The following is a 21,046-nucleotide window of genomic DNA, read 5'->3' as shown; positions in this document are numbered from 1 at the left end:
GCGCTCGCCTTTCTATTGGCCCGCCGCGCTGCCACTCAGCGCGCCCGGTCTGACTGGTGGAGAGGCGACCATTCGGCGCCGGGAGTGCGGGAGGAGGAATAGTGAGTGGGCGGGGCCTAGTTTCGCCGGACGGCGGCCGTCAGCTCCTCCTGGCGGTGGGGACCGGCGGGCCGCGGGGCGGGGGCGGAGCGGGACGGCTCTCGTGGGCTGGGCTGCGGCCTTCGGAGGAGCGCGGCGGCGTCGCGGCCCGTTCGTCCTGCCCGGGCTTGGGCAGCGCTCAACGGCACCATCTGATCGTCTTTCGTGCCGGATGCGGCCAGGGGTTGGTCTCGGTGCCCCGATGTGTGCGGACGCTGCAACCTCGGCTATTCAGCGATTGTGTCATTCGAACGGCCCATTATATACCAGTGTACAAACACGAGGCTGCCGGGGTCCTTCAGTTGAGGTCTCTGAACACTCCTCAAAAGCACGGGTGTGCGCTGGCTGCTTTATAGAAACGCCCACCTTCAGATCAGTGGTACTGAAGGGACCTGAAAGGTAACACTGAAAGGAGCTGGAAGGAACTGCGGGTGCTGGCTACGAGGAGAGGAATGGCACGTGAGTACGCGAGGTGGGTGTAGAGCAGGACGGTCAGACAACCACAGGGCAGGACAGCCCTTCCAGATCGCTTTTATTTTGTCAGATTATCTTGTAGGTGAAAAACATCAGAGTGCAGTTCCGCTGAAGCTGAAATCTTAACAGTATAGGTATAGGTAGTATAGGTAGTCACATACGTGATGTGGATTTCGTAGGTCCCAAAATTAGTATGAGAAAGAGAAATGTATGCATGGGTGCACCATTTCAGAGGCTTTTTTGTTGCAATTATGCATTCGTGCTATATTTTCTGCCAGCATGAACAACAGTAACATCTTGCAAATCAACTGGTCAGCAATGTTGCAGGAAGAAAAAGCCATCTATAATACCTGCAGCTCGCTCATTCAAGCGATATAACTCTATGAGTTTGAAACCTTCCCTGACTTTGAGTAATGATGAAAAAAGCAATTTTGGCCAGTTAACTGGATAGGAGATAGTAATGGAGGCACCAGAATTCATCTTGAAATACATTTATAGGAATGTATGTATTTCAGTTTCGGGAGCTGAAATGTCATATTGATAATTTAGGTACTCCTTTGTAGTTCCTCCTGCTGGAGTCCTAGTTGGCAGGCATTTTGCTTTCTTTTAGAGTGGTAAATGAAGGTAATGCAGTATGTATGCAATTAACTGCAGTACACAGTATACATGAAGTAATGCATGGAGTCCATGTTTATTGCACGATCAGGAGCAAAACTCTGAAGCCATGTGTAGTCCTGCAGGGGAATGTGACTTTGTAAGTGTTGAAGCTCTCACCTGCCCACCAACAGCACATGCTGAATCACTTGACATTGTGAGCCTTGTATTTGCAGGAATGAAGCCAGAGCCCTCCTGGGCACCTGGAGGGCAGGCAGAGGCAAAGCACTAGAGACAGAGAGTGGCCAGCAGGGAAAGGAGGTGTCCAGCAGCACTTTCCAGCTTTTTCCAAGGTTTTTGCTCTTAGGATCAGCACGATATCTCTTACCCTGGATACACTTCGTGTTTCAGTACACAGGAATTCAGGACTAAAATTGAAATTAAGCTAAGCTAAGGATACTGGGCCACATCCTTACTTTACACAGCTGGAGACATCTGCACAAACTTGGGATAACTAGATCCTGGCATAGCCCTCCAACATTTCTGACAGTGTTTGTGGTGGTTTCTGAATGAAGCGGTGCACACTTATCTTGGAACAGCTTGCAGCTGGTATGGGTGTGGGCTGTTTATAAAAGCAAAGTGACCGTCCTCCCGTGGCCTGGGCTGATCTTCAGGGATCACAAAGGTGAACTTCTGCATGAGAGTGGTGAAGAAGATGAAGAGCTCCATCTTGGCCAGCTGTTCCCCCAGGCAGGCACGTCGACCTGCAAGAAGGAATGTCCATGAGAGAGGACATTGAACCACACTGAAATCACTGTGGGATGAGCACCCTTTGTGTGTAGACAAAGGATGGAGCAAAACACAATTCAGAAGCCTTCTTGCACTGAATGGAGAGAAGGAAGAAAGTGGGACTGCTTTGTTAACTGTGTGAAAAAGGCTGAGGCACTCACAGCTATTTAGTTAGATGGTGCGTCATGTCTGTCAGGCACAAAGTCACAGAATAATTGAGGTTGAAAAGGTCCCTGCAGGTCTTACCACCTGCTCAATTGCAGAGATAAGGAAAAGGACAACCCTTGGACTTCCACTTCCCAGGAGGCACATCACCACTCCCGCTGTGCACCCGACTTGCAGCTAGACCCTCCCGTTGGATTTACCTGCAGAGAAGGGCAAGAAGGCCTCTGGTCTCACAAATTCCCCATTGTCATTCAGGAAGTGTTCGGGATAAAACTCATTTGGCTTCTTCCAGACTGTCTCATCCTTCAGCACAGAAGTCAAGTTGGTGATGATTGTCGTCCCCTGCACTCGTTCACAAGAAGAAACAACTTACATGAGAACTGCAGAATTATCTTAGCATGACAGATCAGTGCTGGTCCCTCTTTAGTGAGTTTCTCCCACCTAATACTGTCTTAAGACACCAAGCTTCAGAATAAGGCACCAAGCTTCAGAATAAGGCACCAAGCTCTTCTTATCTTACTGAAAACAGACATGAAGCATTTGCACATTTCCAGTAACATGTGTTGCCTGCAAACAGCCTCTGCTTCTCAGATCCCCAGGGACTTGTTTTATAGCTGGAAAGGAAAAGCTAATAGACTTCAAAGCCCAAACTTTGCATGGGACATGGAAAACCTCAAAGCTTATGTTTTAAACATCGGGGAGTCACTATGTGGCTTAAAAAAACATCTCAGGCTTGCATTACAGGGGATAGTACTCCTGAGATGCCTCTGCAGTTGGTTCCCGTATAAGCAGTGTAAAGCAGAGCACAAGTGCGACTATCTGTGTGATCTTAGTATTTCAAAATTCCTAAGTCAGTGTTCTCCACGACTGTGCTTTGGGGCAGGAGGGACAAAGCTGCCGAGTTGTGTGTTGTCACTCCAGGCCTGGCCTCTTCCTGGAGCGATGATGCTGCATTGGCTTTCTGGGCACACACACCTTGGGAATGAAGAAACCTTGAAGCTTGGTGTCCCGGTATGTCATGTGAGGTAGCCCCATAGGAATAATGTCCCCACAGCGTTGTACTTCATGGATGACGGCATTGGTGTAGGGCATGTTTGCTTGGTCTGCCATGGTGGGCGGTCGGTTTCTTCCAATCACCTTATCAATCTCTTTGTGGACTTTACCTAAAAGCAGCACAGCTTAGGAATTAGAGTTTCCTTAGATAATCAGAAGGGGCTGGTACAAGGTATAGGAAAGCTGGGAGCATGAGCTGAGCAGGCACTGGGTGAGAGCAAGACAAGCAATTACAGAGAGGAGCAGAAACTAATGGGAATATACTTTTTCAGTTGCTCAGAAAGATCTATAATTATTAGTTATGCACAGTGCTTTTAATAAAATTCTTCTCATTTGACATTCTACCTTTCCCCTCCTCAGTGTGACTGAAAGAGTACTTGTGCATGCAGCATTTGAGAATTAAAACAGCTTAGTGTCTATTCCAAATACAGGAAGGAGGGCACTATGGCCACTGAAAGTCCCTCAGGAACCTTCAGTGAGAGGGAACCTGAACATGGCCTTCCAACTCCAGTATTTTCAGCACGTTCCCTACCGGTCTCACTAAGCTGTGCCAGAACAGCTGTGTCTGGGGATGCTATGTTTGGGGAGGTGTTTCTCCTGGTTTCTCCCAGACCAACAGTCCCCAAAGCTGTTTCTTACTGCAAAAAGCCCAAAACATCGAGAGATGTGCAGTGTCCTTGCAGTGAAATGAGTGTTCAGAGGAACATACCACACCTCTACTTCTCCTCTCACTTACTCTGTATTTCTGGGTACAAAAGCATGAACAGGAACGCCCATCGGAGAGTGGTGGAGGTGGTTTGAGAACCTGCTGCAAGCAAGTCTGACGTCACGAAGCTAAGGTTGGTTCTATTGAAACCATTCTCTTCAGCCTCATTACCCTGCAGAGTGATAACGAGAGTGTGACAGGAGCAAAGACACTTTCTTGAGAGAGAAGACTTTCTTTCAGAGAAGTACTGAGAATTCCTGGTCATTTTTGCTGACCAGGAATTCATTGGCAGAGTAGAGCACAACACCAGCTGTGGTCTGTGTATGACTGGTGTGCTTTATCATGCCATTGCCACTGTACTCCTATATCCTGAGAGGTGAAAGTTATACCTTTATAGTGAATGCCTTGTGCTCTTAATTCAGCAGAACACTGACGCTTACTGTGAGCAGCAGATAAATGTGACAAGAAGGAATTTGATCAGGCTCAGATCCACTCCTTAAATGTCAGAAAAGTGATGTAGGCTAAAAAGAGAGCTGTCAGACACTGAGTGGAAAAAGAGTGTGGTAGTTGGGGACAGAAACAGCAGATTATATACATGATCTCTGAGGATAATCAAGGAGGGCTCAGCATGGAGAGCTGAACACCTCATTTCTCAAGTATGATGTGGAATGAAGAGGTAGGAAATTTGTAACAGTCTTTATAAAACTGTATAAGTGAAGCCAGCTTCTATTAACAAGTTTAAGGAAGTAAAGGAATTGCCTCAGGATTCTGAGGTTCTGTTGATCTCTCCGTACCTTTGCCATTTCCTTTAAGAATGCATCAGTGAAGTCTCGGGTGTAAGCAGGGTTCCAGGTCTCCTTGTGCTTCTCTATGAGCATTTCTGTGAAGTCTATGTATTCCTTTTGGCATCGAAAGATCATCTGTGGCAGTCCAGGAATGCGCAACAAAATGGGCACCACTTGAAGAAGCTGTCAGACCAGAACCATACAGAAAGAGGCAAGGTGTTACGTGGTCTAAAAATTAAAATAATGGAAACACAGTGCTCTCAAGTGACAGAGGTCAGTGTCTTACAGAACATAATATGCTTCTGTGTTACCTCAGGCAGGAGTCCAATTTCTTCATTCAGGGAGTTTTCAAACAAAGTTAACAGCTTCTTGAATGTCTCGTCACCGTACTCGAAACGCTCTCCATAGGTGATGGTGCAGATCACATTGCTGACCGCATTATTTACAAGAAGATGCAGATCAAAAGGACGACCTAAAAATGGAAATGGATGTCAAGCAAAGGGGCTAAGCAACATCACGCTGTGGTACTGCAGCTTCCAAAAACAAAAATACACAAATACCTCTTTGCTGCTTTCATGAGAAAATGCCCCAAAAGTGCTGAAAGTAGGAATACATCATAGTAGGAATAAAAGATCTTCTCTCCTACTATGGTTCAGCTGGTCAGGAGTCTGAACCTCCTTATTTAAAGGAGAAAAGTCCTCAAGAAGAGCCGAGTTACAGGGTTGTTCTGTCACATAACAGATAGCACTTCTTGAGTCTAATTATAGTTGATGTAGTGTGAAAGCTGTCGGATTCATTTTGCAATATGTGATAATATTGATATCATGAAATCACAGGCTGCTTCTCCTGGCAGCCTGTTTCAGTGCCTCACTACTCTCAGTGTAAATAATTTCTTCCTCTCCCCTCTTTCAGTTTAAACACTTCCCCCTAGTCATATCACTATGAAATCATGTTAAATCTCTTTCCTGATTGTAAGTTCCCCTCAAATACTGGAATACTGCAGTGAGGCTTCCCTGCAGCATTCTCCTCTGTGGGCTGAACAAATTGAGCTCTCCCAGCCTGTCTTTTGAGGAGAGGAGCTCTAGACCTCTGAACATCCCCATGGTTTCCTCTGGTTCCACTCCAGCATCTCTATGTCTTTCTTGTGCTGGGCACCCCAGCTCTGGGTGCAGTACTCCTGTTGAGGCCACACAAGGACAGAGTACATGGAGACAACCACCTCCACCAGTGGATCCACTATGTTCCACCCCATTACACCTAACTTCACATGGGTAATAGTTACCTAGCTCTGGAAATAATTGTATTTTACCTCTACTTATTTTTATTTATTTCCTGTTTGAAATTGATTAGCCTTACAGTAGCTCCAGTGTGTAAGGTAGAAGTGGCTTTATGGCACAACAGGTTCAGTAACCATTATTCTGACGGACTTGAAACACGGCTTGCAAATAGGAGAAGCTGTATCACTCTATTGCCTTTTTCTGTTTGGTTGTTTGGTTTTTTTTGTCAGAATATTTTCTCCATCCTGCATGTGACAGACCTCCTTCAGAACTGATTGCAGAGCACAGAAATCCTGCTTCCTCAGTCACTCGCTCCTCCAAGGACTTCTTTCCCATCCCAAAGTTCCTTAGGGTAATGAGCGTGAATTTCCTTAGCTCCTTCCAAACATGTCCATATTTTGCCAAAACAATACCTGGAAATAAGAGTGCCCAAGAAACATCAGGAGATCTAAGCTGTACACCATGCAGGCTTTGCTAGAAAAGAACAAATGTGAGTTTAGAGGTTAACATCAGAGGGAAGAGAAAAAAAAAAAGTTAAGACTCTGTATGGCTTGTTCATACAGCCACTCTAAAAACTCAGTACTGCACGTTCTAATGCAGGTAAGTGCCCAGCAAAGGTGATCAAGGGGGAATTCAAGGGGAGCATTTAAAGGAAACATTCCTCCAAATTATTCAGCACTGTGTCCTCAGCTTGCGTGAACTGGGTTGCATTTTGTGCAGAGGATCTGATGCGGAGGGATGCTTTCTTCTGTATTCTTGGGAGAAAGTTGCCATCTTTTTGTCATGACAAGAACACATGCTCATCGGGTGGCAATGGGCACTGGGCAGAGGGAACTGACAGCTCTCACCCTGGCAAGCAAGTTGTATCACTGATCGTATTCTCACACTGCTGAAGAGATGTGTGCTAGTGCCTGGAGCTGTACTACAGCCACTTACTAGAGCTGGTAGATCACCTGATTCTGTGACCTCAGAAGAGTGGCAGATATACAAGGATACTGGCTAGAGGCACATGTGAGGGTGGTTTTACACTGGGAAAATCTTCTGTCTACTCATTACCTAGCTAGTCCTCCTTGTGCTACTGTCTGCGGGAAATGTATGTTTGCAAAGGACTTGCCTTCAGATTTATGTCCATAGCCCAGATGTTCATATATTGGCATGTATGGCCGGTCAGCAAAGTCCTCTGATTTGTTGACCAGGGCTTCCTTCACAGTGTTGTACCCATTCAGCACTACCACGTTGGTCCAGCAGTTCTGGAGACTGAAGACGTTTCCAAACTTCTTGCGAAACTGCCAAGATAAAAAAAATCATGGCCCTGAAAATGGTCTGTCATGCAGTAGTGTGGGAAAGTGATGTCGAAAACATATCCCTGTATCTTTCCTTAGCATCTGACTGTTCACTGGTTTGTACTTTGTTTTATTAGGAGACCTTCCAGCTGACCTTTGACCATTGGTTTTCTTTGCAGTGCAACAGCTCACAACAGTGTCATCCACTATCTGCAGCAGGGAGCAATGCACTGCAACTGTCAAGATACAACTATTCTGGAGGAACTTGTCTAGAGCATGGTGTGGGTATTTCGGATTTTGTCTAACATCACGAGGTCAAGAACCTGTTTGGAGATTTTCAAAGGCTGAACACTCAAGAACCCTTTATTTCCCGACACTTATAATTTCATTTGAAAACCTAAGCAATTTCTAGGTAGTTCTAATTTCTGCTAGATAGAAATACTGATGATAAAGTGCATGTAATTTCTTTTTCTACCCAAAGGCCAATTCCCAGAAGCATGCTTGGAAAAAGCAGCTCCACAGTGGAGTTCCAGGTCAGCTTTCTTCCCAGGGGGAATGTACTCTTCTAGAAAGACTGGTAACTGGTGCACATCCTACATCTCTGCTGATCTGAAAAGGACATGTTGCTGACAAAAGGGGGGTTGCATAGATGAGTTTATCAGCTGTGTGTTCTTTGTCTTTGTTGTTTCTTTTGTCTTCCTTCCTTTCTTCATTTTGTTCTTTCCCTCTCTTTCTCTCTCTTTTTCTTTCACTGTCTTTTTCTTTTTTTTTTTCCTTGCCTTGCCTTGCCTTTCTCCTTGGCTATATGTCCCCTCCCCTCCCCCCACCACTTCCTCTACCCTTCCTTCTTTCTCCCTTTCCTCCCTTCTCCCCTTTTCTCCTCTCTCTCCCCCTACCCCCATTTCCTCCTATGTTTACCCTTTCCCCCTGCCCCTTTCCCCTTCTCTTCATCCTTCTTTTTTTTTCCTGTTTACTTATTTATTTTTGCAGTGGGATTTGGAAGCGGATTACCACTTCAAAGACACTAGAAATACATCATTAAAAGAAATTAGTGGTCAAGTAACCAGTAATCAGTGCAGCGAGAATGACCCTGATTTGTTATGATTTGAAAATGGTAATCTTTTGGACAGACAGCTAAACAGTTTTGTCTTAGAAAAGGAGCCTTTAGATTTTGCACACTGAAGTAAAAGCCCATGGCTGATCTGCTGCAAGCCGTGCTGTGCTTTTCCTTTGAGAAGAGATAATGCCTGACTTTGAATAGGAATGCAACAGTCATTTCTGGCACTACTGATGGGGCAAATCCTGCAAGCTGATGTAATAAACTGAAACTACCACATGGCTGTGGGCACGCTAGGTAACTCACAGAGCAGTCTGCCATTCCTGCAACACTTCCCCCATCCGCAGAGTGCCGTGCATGTTGGCTGGGTTCACTACTCACCTTCTCGAAGGAGAGAATCGGGTTGTTGTAGTTAACGTATGGCATGGTCCCCACAAACGGCAGCGACACTGGGCCTGGGGGGTAACAGCTCCACTTCTTTCTGCGCTTCATGAAATCAACAAGCACAGTAAAGACGGTAAGAAAAACTCCCAGTACAGAGATGTTGCTCCAAGATGACAGCCACAGGAGCAGTGTCATTTTGTAGTCTGTCTACTCCTTGGTCTTCCTGCTTTGATCCAGCACTGTTTCTGTCCTTCACTTCTGCCTCCTTCTCCTTTCTCCTGCTCCCCCCCCCCCCAGGCAGCTGTCCTCTTCTTCTTGCTTTCTCCTCTTCTTCACACCTTCTTTTTCTGCCTCCTGCTCCCCTCTCCCTGTTGTTGCTGACTTTAAACATGGAATTTGGTTTGGACCCAGAGCTCCTCCTCTGATCAGCTCAGCGTTGGGGGAGTGGCGACGAGGGCTGTTCCTTTTCCTCCTCCGACTCTTTGCCAAATCTGGAGGTCAGAGACCTCCTTGTCCCTGCCACCATGGAGCACAGGCAGTTGTGCTGGCCCTGGGGTAGGGCTGGGTGATGTCCAGGTGTTTGCCTGTCCTGTTCCACAGCCAAGGTGGGATTGAAGCGCACAAGGCAATCCAGTCCTGCTGCATACACACAGGAGGCTTTGAAAAAGAGTTTAGGTCCGTTGTGTTATTGTTCGTACAGACAAGTCAGGGGAGATGCACAGCCTAAACGCAGGCTGTTCAGATTTCTGCTTGCAGGACTGAGAATTTATTCCACTGGAACTTTTGAAAGCTTTGGTTAGGTCACGCCTTTCCTTACAGAAAGCGCTTACTTCACAGAAGTAATCTTAATACAGTGGCCTGAGACTTCAAAAATCACTTATGTTTCTGGGAATAACCATCTTTGTTTAACCCCTTAGTGAGGTCTCAATGTTTTCATCAGAGATTTTTGATGAAATGTTGCTCTTCGTGCACTTCATCCTCGACACTAATTGTTCAAAGTGTGTGTATTGTCAAAAAGGGGTGACATGAATACTGTGTGATTGTGAAGTGAGGGATATTTTTCTCTGCTAAGATAGGGATTATGAAAGTCTGGTAAAAGGACACAATCGGATTTTAGAGTTGAATATCTGATTACAACTCATATTTGTAAGGGTGCAGGTTATAGAGTTGTAGAATCCTTAGAGTTGGAATGTATTTATATCAACTGAAAATGATCTTGCAAGTGTAAATTGACTTTTTTTTTTTTTTTCCAGTCTTGCAGCTCCAAGCTGTGGGTTACGGTAACAGGCCCAAAAAATAGGATGCCATCCAGAGGGACCAAGACAGCCTGGAGAAGTGGCGTCAGGAGACACTCAGGGGGTCAACAAAGCTAAGTGCAGGGTCTTGCACCTGGGTCATGGTGCATGCAATTATTTGACATCATTTGAGTCAGCACTTCACAGCAAAGCCCTCTCTGTGCCCAGCTTTCACAGAATCACAGAATGGCTCGGATTGGAAGGGACCTCAAGGGTTCTGAATCTCCAGTACCCCTGCCACAGACAGAGCCACCAACCTCCCTATTTAATACTAGACCAGGCTGCCCAGGGCCCCATCCAACCTGGCCTTGAACACCTCCAGGGACAGGGCATCCACAACCTCTCTGGGCAGCCTGTTCCAGCACCTCACCACTCTCATAGGAAAGAACTTCCCCCTGACATCCAACCTAAATCTTCCCTCCCTCAATTAAGACCATTTCCCCTTGTCCTGCTGATATCTACCCTTTCAAAGAGTTGACTCCCCTCTTGTTTATAGGCTCCCTTTAGGTACTGGAAGGCTGCAATGAGGTCACCTTGCAGCCTTCTTTTTTACAGGCTGAAGAAGCCCAGCTCCCTCAGCTTGTCTTTGTAGGGGAGGTGCTTCAGCCCCCAATCATCTTTGTTGCTCTCCTCTGGACCCTCTCCAACAGCTCTCTGTCTTTTTTGTAAGACCTAGACACAGTACTCCAGATGGGACTTCACAAGAGCAGAGTAGAGAGGGACAATCACCTCCCTGTCCCTGCTGGCCACCCCTCTTCTGATGGAGCCCAGGATACCATTTGCTTTCTGAGCTGCAAGAGCACACTGCTGGCTCATGTTAAGTTTTTCATCCATCAGGACCCCCCGGTCCTTCTCTGTAGGGCTGCTCTCAAGGACTGCTCCTTCAGGTCTGTATAAATGCCTGGGATTCCTCCAGCCCAAGTGCAAAATCTTGCACTTTGTTGTGTTGAACCTCAATAGGTTCACCCGGGTCCATCTTTCAAGTCTGTTGAGGTCCCTCTGAATGGTATCCCTTCCTTCCACCGTGTCAGCTGCACCACTCAGCTTGGTCTCAGCTTGGTGTCTTTCAGTTGACACAGCATTTATAGCACACTGATCGTTTTGGTGTTGCTGAGCTATGGGCATGTGCCCAGGGCCAACGCACAGAGAAGAGCCACCACATTTAAATGTCAGGGAGGGAGAGGGCTGCACTGTGGATGATGCTGGGCTGCATGTAGCCCACTGGCTGTGTGTTGGACATGTGTGACTTTGGCAAAGCCTTTGATACCATCTCCTGCAGTACCTTGTAGCTGAATCAGTGTGATAAAGACTGACAAGGTAGATGATAAGGTGGGTGGAAGAGTGTTTAGTCTGTGGATCTCAAAGAGCTGGAATCAGCAGCACATAGTTCAGCTGCTGGCTAATCACTAATCACATCCCTTAGATATCCACGCATGTTTAACATATTTATTAATTATCTCAATGATGGGACAAAGGTGTGTTTGCAGAGAAGTATGAGTGTTTGTTGGTTTCTAAGTACCCACCATGTTTTGAACAGCTCTAAGTGAGGTCTTAGGAGAAAGAGCTGTGACTCAGTGGATTCAAAACTTAGTTTGCTGCCTGCTGCTCACAGTCTGTTTTTGTTGGGCTTTTCCACAGATGTCAGCAGTGTCTGTGTGAAGCTGGCAGTCTTTAGTACTCAGAGCATCCCTCTGAAGCATCACCAAAGGACAAAATCTAACGTAATCCAAAATGACCATCTAAATGCTGGCACCTAACAAACAAAGCCTAGCAGCAGGGTCAGAGGGATCCAAACTGCCCTGAACAGCCGCATGCCCCGTGCCCAGGTCCTGGCTGGATCACAGATTTGGCACAGATTTGGCAGGGTGTGAAGGGCCTGTTGATGAAAACTCCAGCTTGCGCAATTATACAGCATCACATGCTTATTCCCCTGGTGAAAGTCCCAGCTGCTGAGCAGCTGCCAGCAGTCAGGAGCTTCAGCACTGGAGCCAGCCAGGTCACACAACAGGAATATTTCCTTTAGCTCTCAGAAAGGGTTCCTTCAAATCCCAGGGGCTGCTTTCCCCCCAGCACCATTAGGAGGATCTAAACCTCAGCAGTATACTGTTCTGGAGCAACAAAGCCTCTTGTGCCATGCTTGGTGTTCATATAGCACTTTGTACATTGGAAGTGTTTGTACAGCCTTAAGATGAGCTGTGCAAACAGCTTGTTCATAACAAAGCAAGCAGCAGACCTGAAAAAGCCAAGTCTTTCACAGTGACTTACTGCCAGCCTTCCCACATTGCACCAAAATCTGTTCTTGAGCCTCTTCTTTAAATTACCCATGGCTTTTCCCTGTACCCATCCCAGCAGCTCACCTGTAACCAAAGCAAGTCCTGGCAGTGCTCTGCTTCTGCTGCCCATCCTGTCCCTTTCTCTCAAGAAGCAGCAGCTCTGAGCTCGGTACCGACACGGGCATGTCCTGGGTCCTATCTCCCAGCCACAAAGAGCAGCTTCTTGCTGTAGAATGCTGAGGAACCCAGCACTGCCCATGCGACCCTACTGGTTCTGTCCCAGCTGCTGGTTTGGGTTTCTTTAAGATTCCCAAGAGCAGTGAATATATTGCACTTCTTTTCATTTTTGGATTACTGCTTGTACCGTGTGGTTTTTCTCAGCTGTACAGGAGCATCCAGTGGAATTTTGGACAGAGTTACTGGCTAAAATCCCATTATTAATTTTCTTGTAAGCAAAGCATTTATATCCATATGGGAAAACTCATCCTGCTTTCCTAAAGCATGAGATCAGTGGGACACCTTTGAAAATAATGAGGTGATTAAATATGGGTTTGGCAGTTGAAGAGATGGAAGAACCATGATTTAGTTCCAGCATCGATTTGAGCTGTGACTTGGAGGCAAGCAAGCAGCAGGCTGGTATCTCAGTTTCCCTCTTGTAAAATTTATGTAATGGGGCTATTGGGCCTGCAGTGATAAAGCACCTGCAAATCTAGGTGCAAAGTACAATCACAAGGACTGATACCATTGGTTCAAAGTACCAAATATTGGGTTTGCTGGAAAACAGGAAAAAGTGGGAGCATCAGTTAGGAACAGCATCCTCATGAGGAATTGGGACTTTGGAGTAGTCTCCTTCCTGGGAGTTGCTCAGAAACTGTTTGGACATGGCAGTGGGCACCCTGCTCTAGATGGCCCTGTGGGGGCAGGAGTTGGAGCAGATGGACCCAGAGGTCCCAGCCCACCTCAGACATCCTGTGGTTCTGTGCAGTCCACTTTGATAACTTTCCTCGGAGGGCTTTATGCAGGCCATGGTCTGTGCTGACTATCTGCAGATAGGCTTAGTTTGGGGTTCAGAGTAACCTCCCAGTGCTGCTTGAACAGCCCTGCCTGCACTGGATGGTGGCACTAAGGCTCTCAAGATGTGTTGCAGTTCAGGATTAAAAGCGTGCTGAATATTTTCAAGAATCTGTGCCGTCTGACTGCCCTGACATGCCACGTGTAGAGCAAACGAAGGCAATGACAGAGCCTTTACTTGAGAAATAGGTGCTATAGGAAAAGATATCCAAGAGGAATTAACTCGCCCCTCCCGGTAACAGTTTGGAGAAAAGTATGAGGTGAGGAATGTGACCCTCCCCCAGTTGTATCGCTGTGCTGCAACAGAGAAGGGTGGGGGGAAAGGCGGGTCCACGTAGACTCAGATGGCATGGGAAGTATCGTGGAGACAGAAGGGGTGGCTGTAAACCCCCCCTGCCTGCTCCAGGCACTCACGTACTCACTTAGCTCACCCATTGGTTCAGGCTGTGACCTTGGAATTCCACTACACCATGCCATGGTGAACAGGTGCCTTTATAAGGAAACTGGAGCTAGTCTCTTCAAATCGAATGGCAACAGGATGAGAGACAACTGTCACAAGCTGCATGGACCTCTTGATCTTGTGAAGCAAAGGAGATAATGGAGATTTCCCTCAGTATGGGGAAAAAGAAAAAAAAAAAAAAAAAAAGAACAATTCCAGAACTCCAGACTGAGTACTACTGAGTACTGAGAACAGCTGAACAGCTGATAGGCTAAAAACCCAATTACTGAAGTTGCTGAAGCATTACCATACTTGTGTAGCCAGCAGTCACCAGGGGTGGTGAGTGCTGGTGAGCTTGGAGGTGCGGGGAATTTAAGGGTGGGAGGGAGAGCTGAGAAATGTGAGCTCCTGTGTCCCAAATCCTTTGAGCTACAGCTCCAGAATACATCATTTGAGTGCCTTAGAAATGAATTCTGAACAATAGGATAAGACAGCTGCAAGCAACACAGGTGTGCAATGAACAGATTACCCGAAAGTAATGGAAGATTGGGAAATGCAGCAATGGAGTCCCTGGAGGACTTCATTGTCAGTGGAAAGGATAATAATGAGTCAGTCTGCTTACACCTTTTGGGAACTCTTTGAAGGTTTTTTGAGTCATGGTCTCCTGGGATTTTCCAAATTCCCAGGAATACCTGTGCTCTCTGATAATTACAGCAGCATGAGCCATGAAAGCGGACGTACGACTCAAATCCCAACAGTTACTGTCAGTGCAGCAAGGAGAGCTGGTTGCTTCTCTCCTCTTTAAGGTGCCTTGTGCTGTGCAGCTACTCAAAGCTTATTTTGAGGTCTGGTGCTCAGGATGTTGTGGGTTAAAGATAGAGACTTCTGACTGCAAGGAAGAGTTTTTTTCTTGCACGATTACTGGCTGTTTCCTTGTGCTGAGGCACAATGCCTTGTGGGAAACCTTGAATGGTAGCATTCAAGTTGTTCATGCGTCTCCTGTGCTCACTGCGGTCTGAGTTGCATTTTAACCCATATAAATAGACTCTTACCATCAATACAGGCTGGTCAGTAGGCAAAAACATTACTCATTTTTCCCCAGCTATTGAACACTATGCTGATATACTTACAGATGGAGGTATAAGCTTACACATTAGGAGTTCATGTATTCTTAAAAAGTGAAGCTGTATTTCCTTGATGCACTTAGTGAAGAAAGAGGGAGGTTAGAGGGCTGTTGCAGATTGCTAGATGAAGACGCTGTTCAGACCAGCCCAACTGCTCCTTTGCTTTGCATACTGAAGGGCTATAAAAGAGAACTCTCCCAGGCACTTCATTAAGCACTTGACTACAGCTTAGGAATAGCTTTTTTTTGCTCTTGGTTTTGATCAGCTACTCTCAGATCACAAGCAACTCCAAAAAATGCTGAAAAGAATTAAGGGGCAAATCTCTCTTTCTCCAGAATTGGTATTTAGAGATTGCACAGACTTTGGGTGTCCCCCCAGCACAATCAGCCCTTTTAATAAGCTTACATGAAGCTCTAGAAACCTAATGCTTTTTACCGGAACAGCACATGGATCCAGTGGCCCCATAGAGGCACACATTCCTTTGGTTTTCCTGTGCCTATCTCAGTGCCCCATTGCACAGCTCAGCACAGACCTTGACTTCAGCAGATGTGAAAGCAGCCTTCCTTATCTGCACTGATTGTGGGTTGCTATAAACTGGTTTCGTAAGAGCAAGATAACGTATCTGTGCTCCGAGAGGGACAAACAAACTGGGATGACCCAGACAGCAGTGCGTTTTTAAGAAAAGCAAAATCCATCCTCTGTTCGGAACTACCATTTGGATGGGAAACGACTGACTCACATTAAAGAATTTATTTGGGGCCTGTTGTGTAGTAAAACAGCACAGAAAGAAGTTGGCACAGTGCCTACGTGAGCACTTCTCCCAAAATTAACAGACGGACCTTCAAACCCTAGAGGCAGCCAGCAGGAGCCCAGGCCTCCACATGCCCCTCCAGTGCTCTTGGGCCTCCTCAGCCCCACACAGAAACCTCCCAGAATTTCTTCTACTGACGTGTTATTTCTCCATGGCTCTCCCTCACCATCAGGCCCCGTGGAAACAGAGGCCTCACCTTCCTGTCACTGTGAGCGGGATTGTGGCCCTCAGGCAGGTAGCATCCATCCCACAGTGTTAGGCCCCACCTGAAGCAAACAAGCTGTGCCGCAGATGGACGTTTGTGAAGCAGGAGCCTTTCCATTAACCAACAGGCTATAGTCATTGCTATGGATCACTCAGGATTGGGATTACTATTTGTTCATCTAGACTGCAGCAACTCTGCACGAAAGATGCATTTTCCTCTGAAGCATCAAACCACAAACTTGATGTTTCTAAACCAGTCTTTCATACTTGTCATAAGGAATGCTTGTTTATCTACTGTAGCGGCACCTTTTTCAAGTCTTTTTGGATCCTGTGACAACACACTGCTCTTGCTTTCAGTAAAAGTGAGTTCTGTAGCAGCAGCAGCAGTAGGCTGTGGTGACAACAGCTGCAGTCTCACAACTGTGGGAGCTGGTTCCTCTCCCAGTGTGCCTTCTTATCCAATGAAGCCAGGAACGTTGCACAATTGAAGGAGAACCATATAGAGCCCTGGCAAGCAGGTTAGAATATGCAAAATGGGTTCAGTTTGCCCTCTGCTCCTGGTTACTGGACATGCCTCCATCAGCCGTGCTTATTTTCCTACAGAGTGCAGCTCTCTGGATTCTTTTCCAAATGGTTGGTTATGGTTTTGCCATTTATCACCTGTACACTTGGCAGTTTCTCCACAGAAGTTTTAGCAAAACAAGACACCCGCTGAGCAGCCAGACTCTAACACCCGTTTCATACAGCCACCTCCTTACCTCAGCTCCATGCAGCCAAGACATTACACAAAGAAGGGTTACGTTAAATTGTAGTTTCTTTTCTGCTTGTATACAGTCTTGACTCATTTTTAGACCCATTTCCACTTGCCATTCCTAGTTTCCTCATACAACACTTGAAAAACAGATTTAGTCTGCTTTCCCGTGTTTCTTCTTGCTGACTACAAATGGAAGGACAGTCTTATGACCCAGAGTCAGTTTAATATAATAACTATTAATGGTAATAATGCCAATGAGTCCCCCAAAACGTCCTCAAAATAACCTATTGTCTGTAAGAATCCAGTGATGTCACCACTCTAGAGACAGAAATATATTCCCAGTGCAGGAGTTTAGATGGAAGTCCAATTCTGTTTCCCTACGATGAGTGCTATAAAGTGTATATAAGGGCTTATCTTTTTTTAATAAAACCACTCAATGTGGTGACACTTCTTTGATAAATTAGTGTCAGCCCAGGGGAATCTAGTTGCTATGTAGTGCAGACATACCTGTATAACACTATACTTCTCTCTAGCATAATGGCTTCCAGCTCCCTTTCAGATGTCTTGGACATTTTTCCTGCTCCCCACTGAAAGATGTGAGACTGAAATCATTTCAGTAAAATTCAGGGAACCACTGTTATGATATGTCTCACAGCCAGGGAGCACAGATCCCCATGCCCTGCAATCTTGAGTTTTGGTTATTAGCAGATATAGTTACAAGCCAAAAGCCAGTGATGGACTGCATGCAGCACTGGCAAATATACTGCATATATTCATATACAGTACAGGAGTAAGTGTACATGGGTTTTGTCAAGCAGATGAGTATGTCACCAGTTTGAGTGCTGATCCCCCAGCTAAAGTGGAAGATTTCCATCACAGGAGGGTTGCTATGGGCTGAAGAGTACATTTTTCTTCTTAATAATTTTCTCTGTGGCTGTGGAGCAGCATTAGCATTTCTGAAGGCCAAAATCTTGAAACCACAGCAGTGAAACTGAGTTAAGCAATGAACTACAAGAAACGTCTCCAGATCAAGGAAGAAAGGGAAGCAATATCAGATCTGAACGTGGCATCATGAAAGAAGTGAGCAGACAAGCAATGCTTCCCTTCAATTCAGGCCCCTTTCAGTGGAAGTGCAAACTGGCATATTGCTCCCACTTAAGAAATGAAATCCCACAAAAAGACTAAATAGCCACCTGGTAACTTTTCAGTAGGACAGTGAAGTGAAACTGTTGCATCTGACCAAATCTACAAGCAGAGAAATAAATAAACATTTGTGTACAGCTGCATTGTCTACAACGGTTTCACTGATCTTTAGACTGTAAGTAGAATCTTATCACTATGGAAACGATTCTTCAGTGATGCGTATCAGTCAAACTGGCACAGAAACTGCAACTGCTTATGAGCTGCTGGTCTCCTGCAACATTCCAGGAGTTACTTCTGCCTTCTGCTTAACTGGCTGAATTACCTTGTTTGCAGTACACTGTAGTAGCTCTCAAACAAAACCAAACCAAGATGTTCGTAACAAGTTTGTTACCGCAGACCAATAAGAATTTCACCTTGTTTCACTACATAGAGAATTCTCACCCAACCCTCAGGTTGTAACACTTTCACCTTCTCACAGGAAGGTCAGCAGAACCTCAAAGAATTAACCACACCCTGATATTTTCTAGAGCTATAACTAAACCTGGATTACCTGTACACCTGCTTTTTTCAAAAGAACTTTTAATTGTTAAAAAAATAATAAAATTCAGAGTAATTATAATTGATCCATTCATCCTCAACCACGCAGCCAGCCTGTTCCAATTCTGAAGGTCTGGTACCTGCATTCAGCTTTCTATACTTTTAGATGGAGGCTTGCTTTTTTGTCCAGTCTGCTAAGCTGGCACGAAGGTCAGACAAACCACCCCTGTGCTCCGCTAAGCAAGTACTTCCACTGTGCCCAAGACAGCCACTGCACTCAGGATACCATATGCAATTACTGGTAAGTTATTAAACAGATTGTCCCAGAATGCTTTCCCCCTGCTGTCTCTACAGTTACGCACATTAGTTATGTACATTTAATTATGTACATCTAGTGGGGCATGGTAGCAATGGATTGACGGTTGGACTGAATGGTCTTTGTGATCTTTTCCTGACTTAATGATTCTATGATTACAGATTGTACAGTGTATTAAACAGTCATAATAATTAAACAGTCATAATACTAGGGCTGTCATTTAGTTGCCATTACCTTCACAGCTCTCTTCCCCACCCTCTCTCATGTCCCACTGAAAGTGCTGTTCTTGAGCTTGGTGTTAGCTAGACACCATGAACTACATGTATTCTTTGGCCCTTGAGTTGTTTTTTTGTTGTTGTTGTTTTTTGTTTTTTTTTAATCTCAATACCATTACACATCACCAGTGTGTTCCTATTCCAAAGGTTCAAGAGCATCACAAACCTAGATAAAATCCCCAGTCATTGTACTGTGTCGTCGTACTCTGCTGAGCAGAGATGATCATCACCTTCTGCAGTCTTCCTCCTGCGGTGCACGATCTCATTATAAACTCCACATTAGTCTGTGCCTTGGATTTCCAAGTGTAGATGTCATTTGCTACAAAAGTCCACGATGAATAAATCAGCAGCTCCTGGTTTCACAATATGCATATTGTATGTATCCCAGATCGACCATCAATCCCTGCAGGAATTTTATCCTCCTGGCCTCCAGCTGAACCCTCATCAGCTCATATTTATAGACATCCTTTGCATACTTCATCTGTTGCACATCCTTTTAGAAAAGGAAGAAAAAAAAAAAACCACCAAAAATCCCACATCCTTTTCTTTGACCATGCTCAGCAGTGTTAAGTTTACTCTGGTTAAATGTCAAAATATTCATTTTTAAACAGCAACTACTCACTTTGGAAAAGCTGTTGGACCATCACCTATATTTCCTGGTAAGCTGGTATTAGTTTCTCTCATTTTAGAGATCACTTGCAGAAACATTTGGAAAATGAGCTGCTTTATCCAAACTCCCACTAGTTCATTTCTTCATCCAAGCAGGTAATTCCCAAGCTGTTTGCAGGTTGATTTTCTTCTTGATACAATCTCCACATTTTACAGTTCTGCTGCAGGTCATTCCTGCTTCACAAATTCTAAATTAGCCAAGATTTCCAAATCTTTCTCCCTTCCTTTCAACTCCGACATATCCATGGCATCAGGCTCTCATCGCTTTTGCAGGATAGAGCTCGTAAACATTTTGTACATGGCTTTCAGAATCCACTTAGGCACTTTATAGCTTCTGATCCAAGAGATTTTTATTTCCAAGTGGATTTTATGACTGCTCTGGATCATATCCAAGTCCTCCCAAGAAGGCATTAAACATTATTTTAGATTTCTTCCAGCTTGGTTTTAGAGAATCATTGCAGCTCTGGTTCCTGTAAAGGCTCCAACTGCCGTGCAGATGGTCGACTTGTAGGGCCTCTGTTGGGGGGAACATGGCCCTTTTCTGACAGCAGTACTGACAAAGGGCCATGTGGAAACTAATGAGATGGGTTCAAAATACTTCCCAATTGGAGTCCATTGTGGTACCATTTGTTCTTTTGCTGTATATGACTTCTGCTCTTCATCCATGGTGCACAAGGAGCTACTGCCAAGAGGAGCAATAAGAAAACCCTCCAAGACTCCCGGCTCCCACTGACCCCAAAACCTTCCTCTGCTGTAATACCACCCCGAAGAGCCAAAAGCATAAATTCCACCAGTTTTACCACAGTCTCCTGCTGCTGCTGTAGTACCACAAAGCTGATTCCTCACCAACACAGATCAATGAAATAACTCTGTTTATGTATTTTGTTTTTCAAAACAGGTAGAATAGAACAGACACTAGGAAAAAAAAAATTTTATTCAGTTGAAAAGAAGTCATTTACTCAATCACATTAACTACGCTAAAAATGATTTTTCTGACTACACCAGCAGTTAAATATTTTCAGCACCAGTTCAGGACACATTAGTGACATTTATCACAACAGGTCTATTTCTTAATGTAGAAGGACATACTAACGTCAGTAGCTGCTACTGGGAAAGGAGTAAGCAGAAGACTGCCCTTGCTTTCCAAATTCTTATCAGCGAAAGTAGCAACTTCTAGAAATAAATAACTGCCAAATGATCTCCCAAATCTTTAAATCGATCTTTTAAAAATAGAGTTAAAATAGATATCTTAATATGAGCTATCATAGATACTATTTTTTATGTGCTGAATACTCCAAAATGCGAGTAGTTGAGCAAGCATCCAGTACATAACTTTTTAAAATAATTCTTCCCTCCCCACAATATCAACCCCATTTTTTTTATCCAAATCATGCTGGTTAGATCCCTATCTATAGTGACTTCCCAGTAAA

At 45.1% G+C, this 21,046-nt stretch overlaps 1 protein-coding gene and 1 long non-coding RNA gene across 2 annotated transcripts; one reads left to right on the top strand and one right to left on the bottom strand.

Annotated features, from left to right (window-relative positions):
• Positions 1–36: 36 nt before the first annotated feature.
• LOC146545299 (uncharacterized) lies at positions 37–20,952 on the top strand. Its single transcript, XR_014883672.1, has 2 exons — positions 37–610; positions 7,444–20,952. It is a non-coding gene; the product is annotated as an uncharacterized LOC146545299 (long non-coding RNA).
• Positions 654–8,900, bottom strand: CYP2D6 (cytochrome P450 family 2 subfamily D member 6). Its single transcript, XM_003202322.5, has 9 exons — positions 8,703–8,900; positions 7,096–7,267; positions 6,242–6,394; positions 5,016–5,176; positions 4,714–4,887; positions 3,950–4,091; positions 3,136–3,323; positions 2,361–2,502; positions 654–1,970 (listed from the first exon to the last, which is right to left on the bottom strand). The coding sequence occupies exons 1-9, from the start codon at positions 8,898–8,900 to the stop codon at positions 1,792–1,794; spliced, it is 1,509 nt and encodes a 502-aa protein (XP_003202370.2). The 3' UTR covers positions 654–1,791.
• Positions 20,953–21,046: the final 94 nt, after the last annotated feature.

Source organism: Meleagris gallopavo, chromosome 1 (genome assembly GCF_905368555.1).
Source record: "Meleagris gallopavo chromosome 1, MGAL_WU_HG_1.1, whole genome shotgun sequence".
Classification (NCBI taxonomy): Eukaryota; Metazoa; Chordata; class Aves; order Galliformes; family Phasianidae; genus Meleagris; species Meleagris gallopavo.
The sequence above is the reverse complement of the archived record's forward strand: the minus strand, read 5'-3'. Positions and strand labels throughout refer to the sequence as shown.

Coding starts and splice junctions, on each gene's coding strand:
- CYP2D6 (XM_003202322.5), bottom strand. CDS start 8,900: ATGACACTGCTCCTGTGGCTGTCATCTTGGAGCAACATCTCTGTACTG. Junction 6,395..7,095: donor CTATGGACATAAATCTGAAG/GCAAGTCCTTTG, acceptor TCTTATTTCCAG/GTATTGTTTTGGCAAAATAT. Junction 5,177..6,241: donor TGCAATCAGTTCTGAAGGAG/GTCTGTCACATG, acceptor TTCCATTTTTAG/GTCGTCCTTTTGATCTGCAT.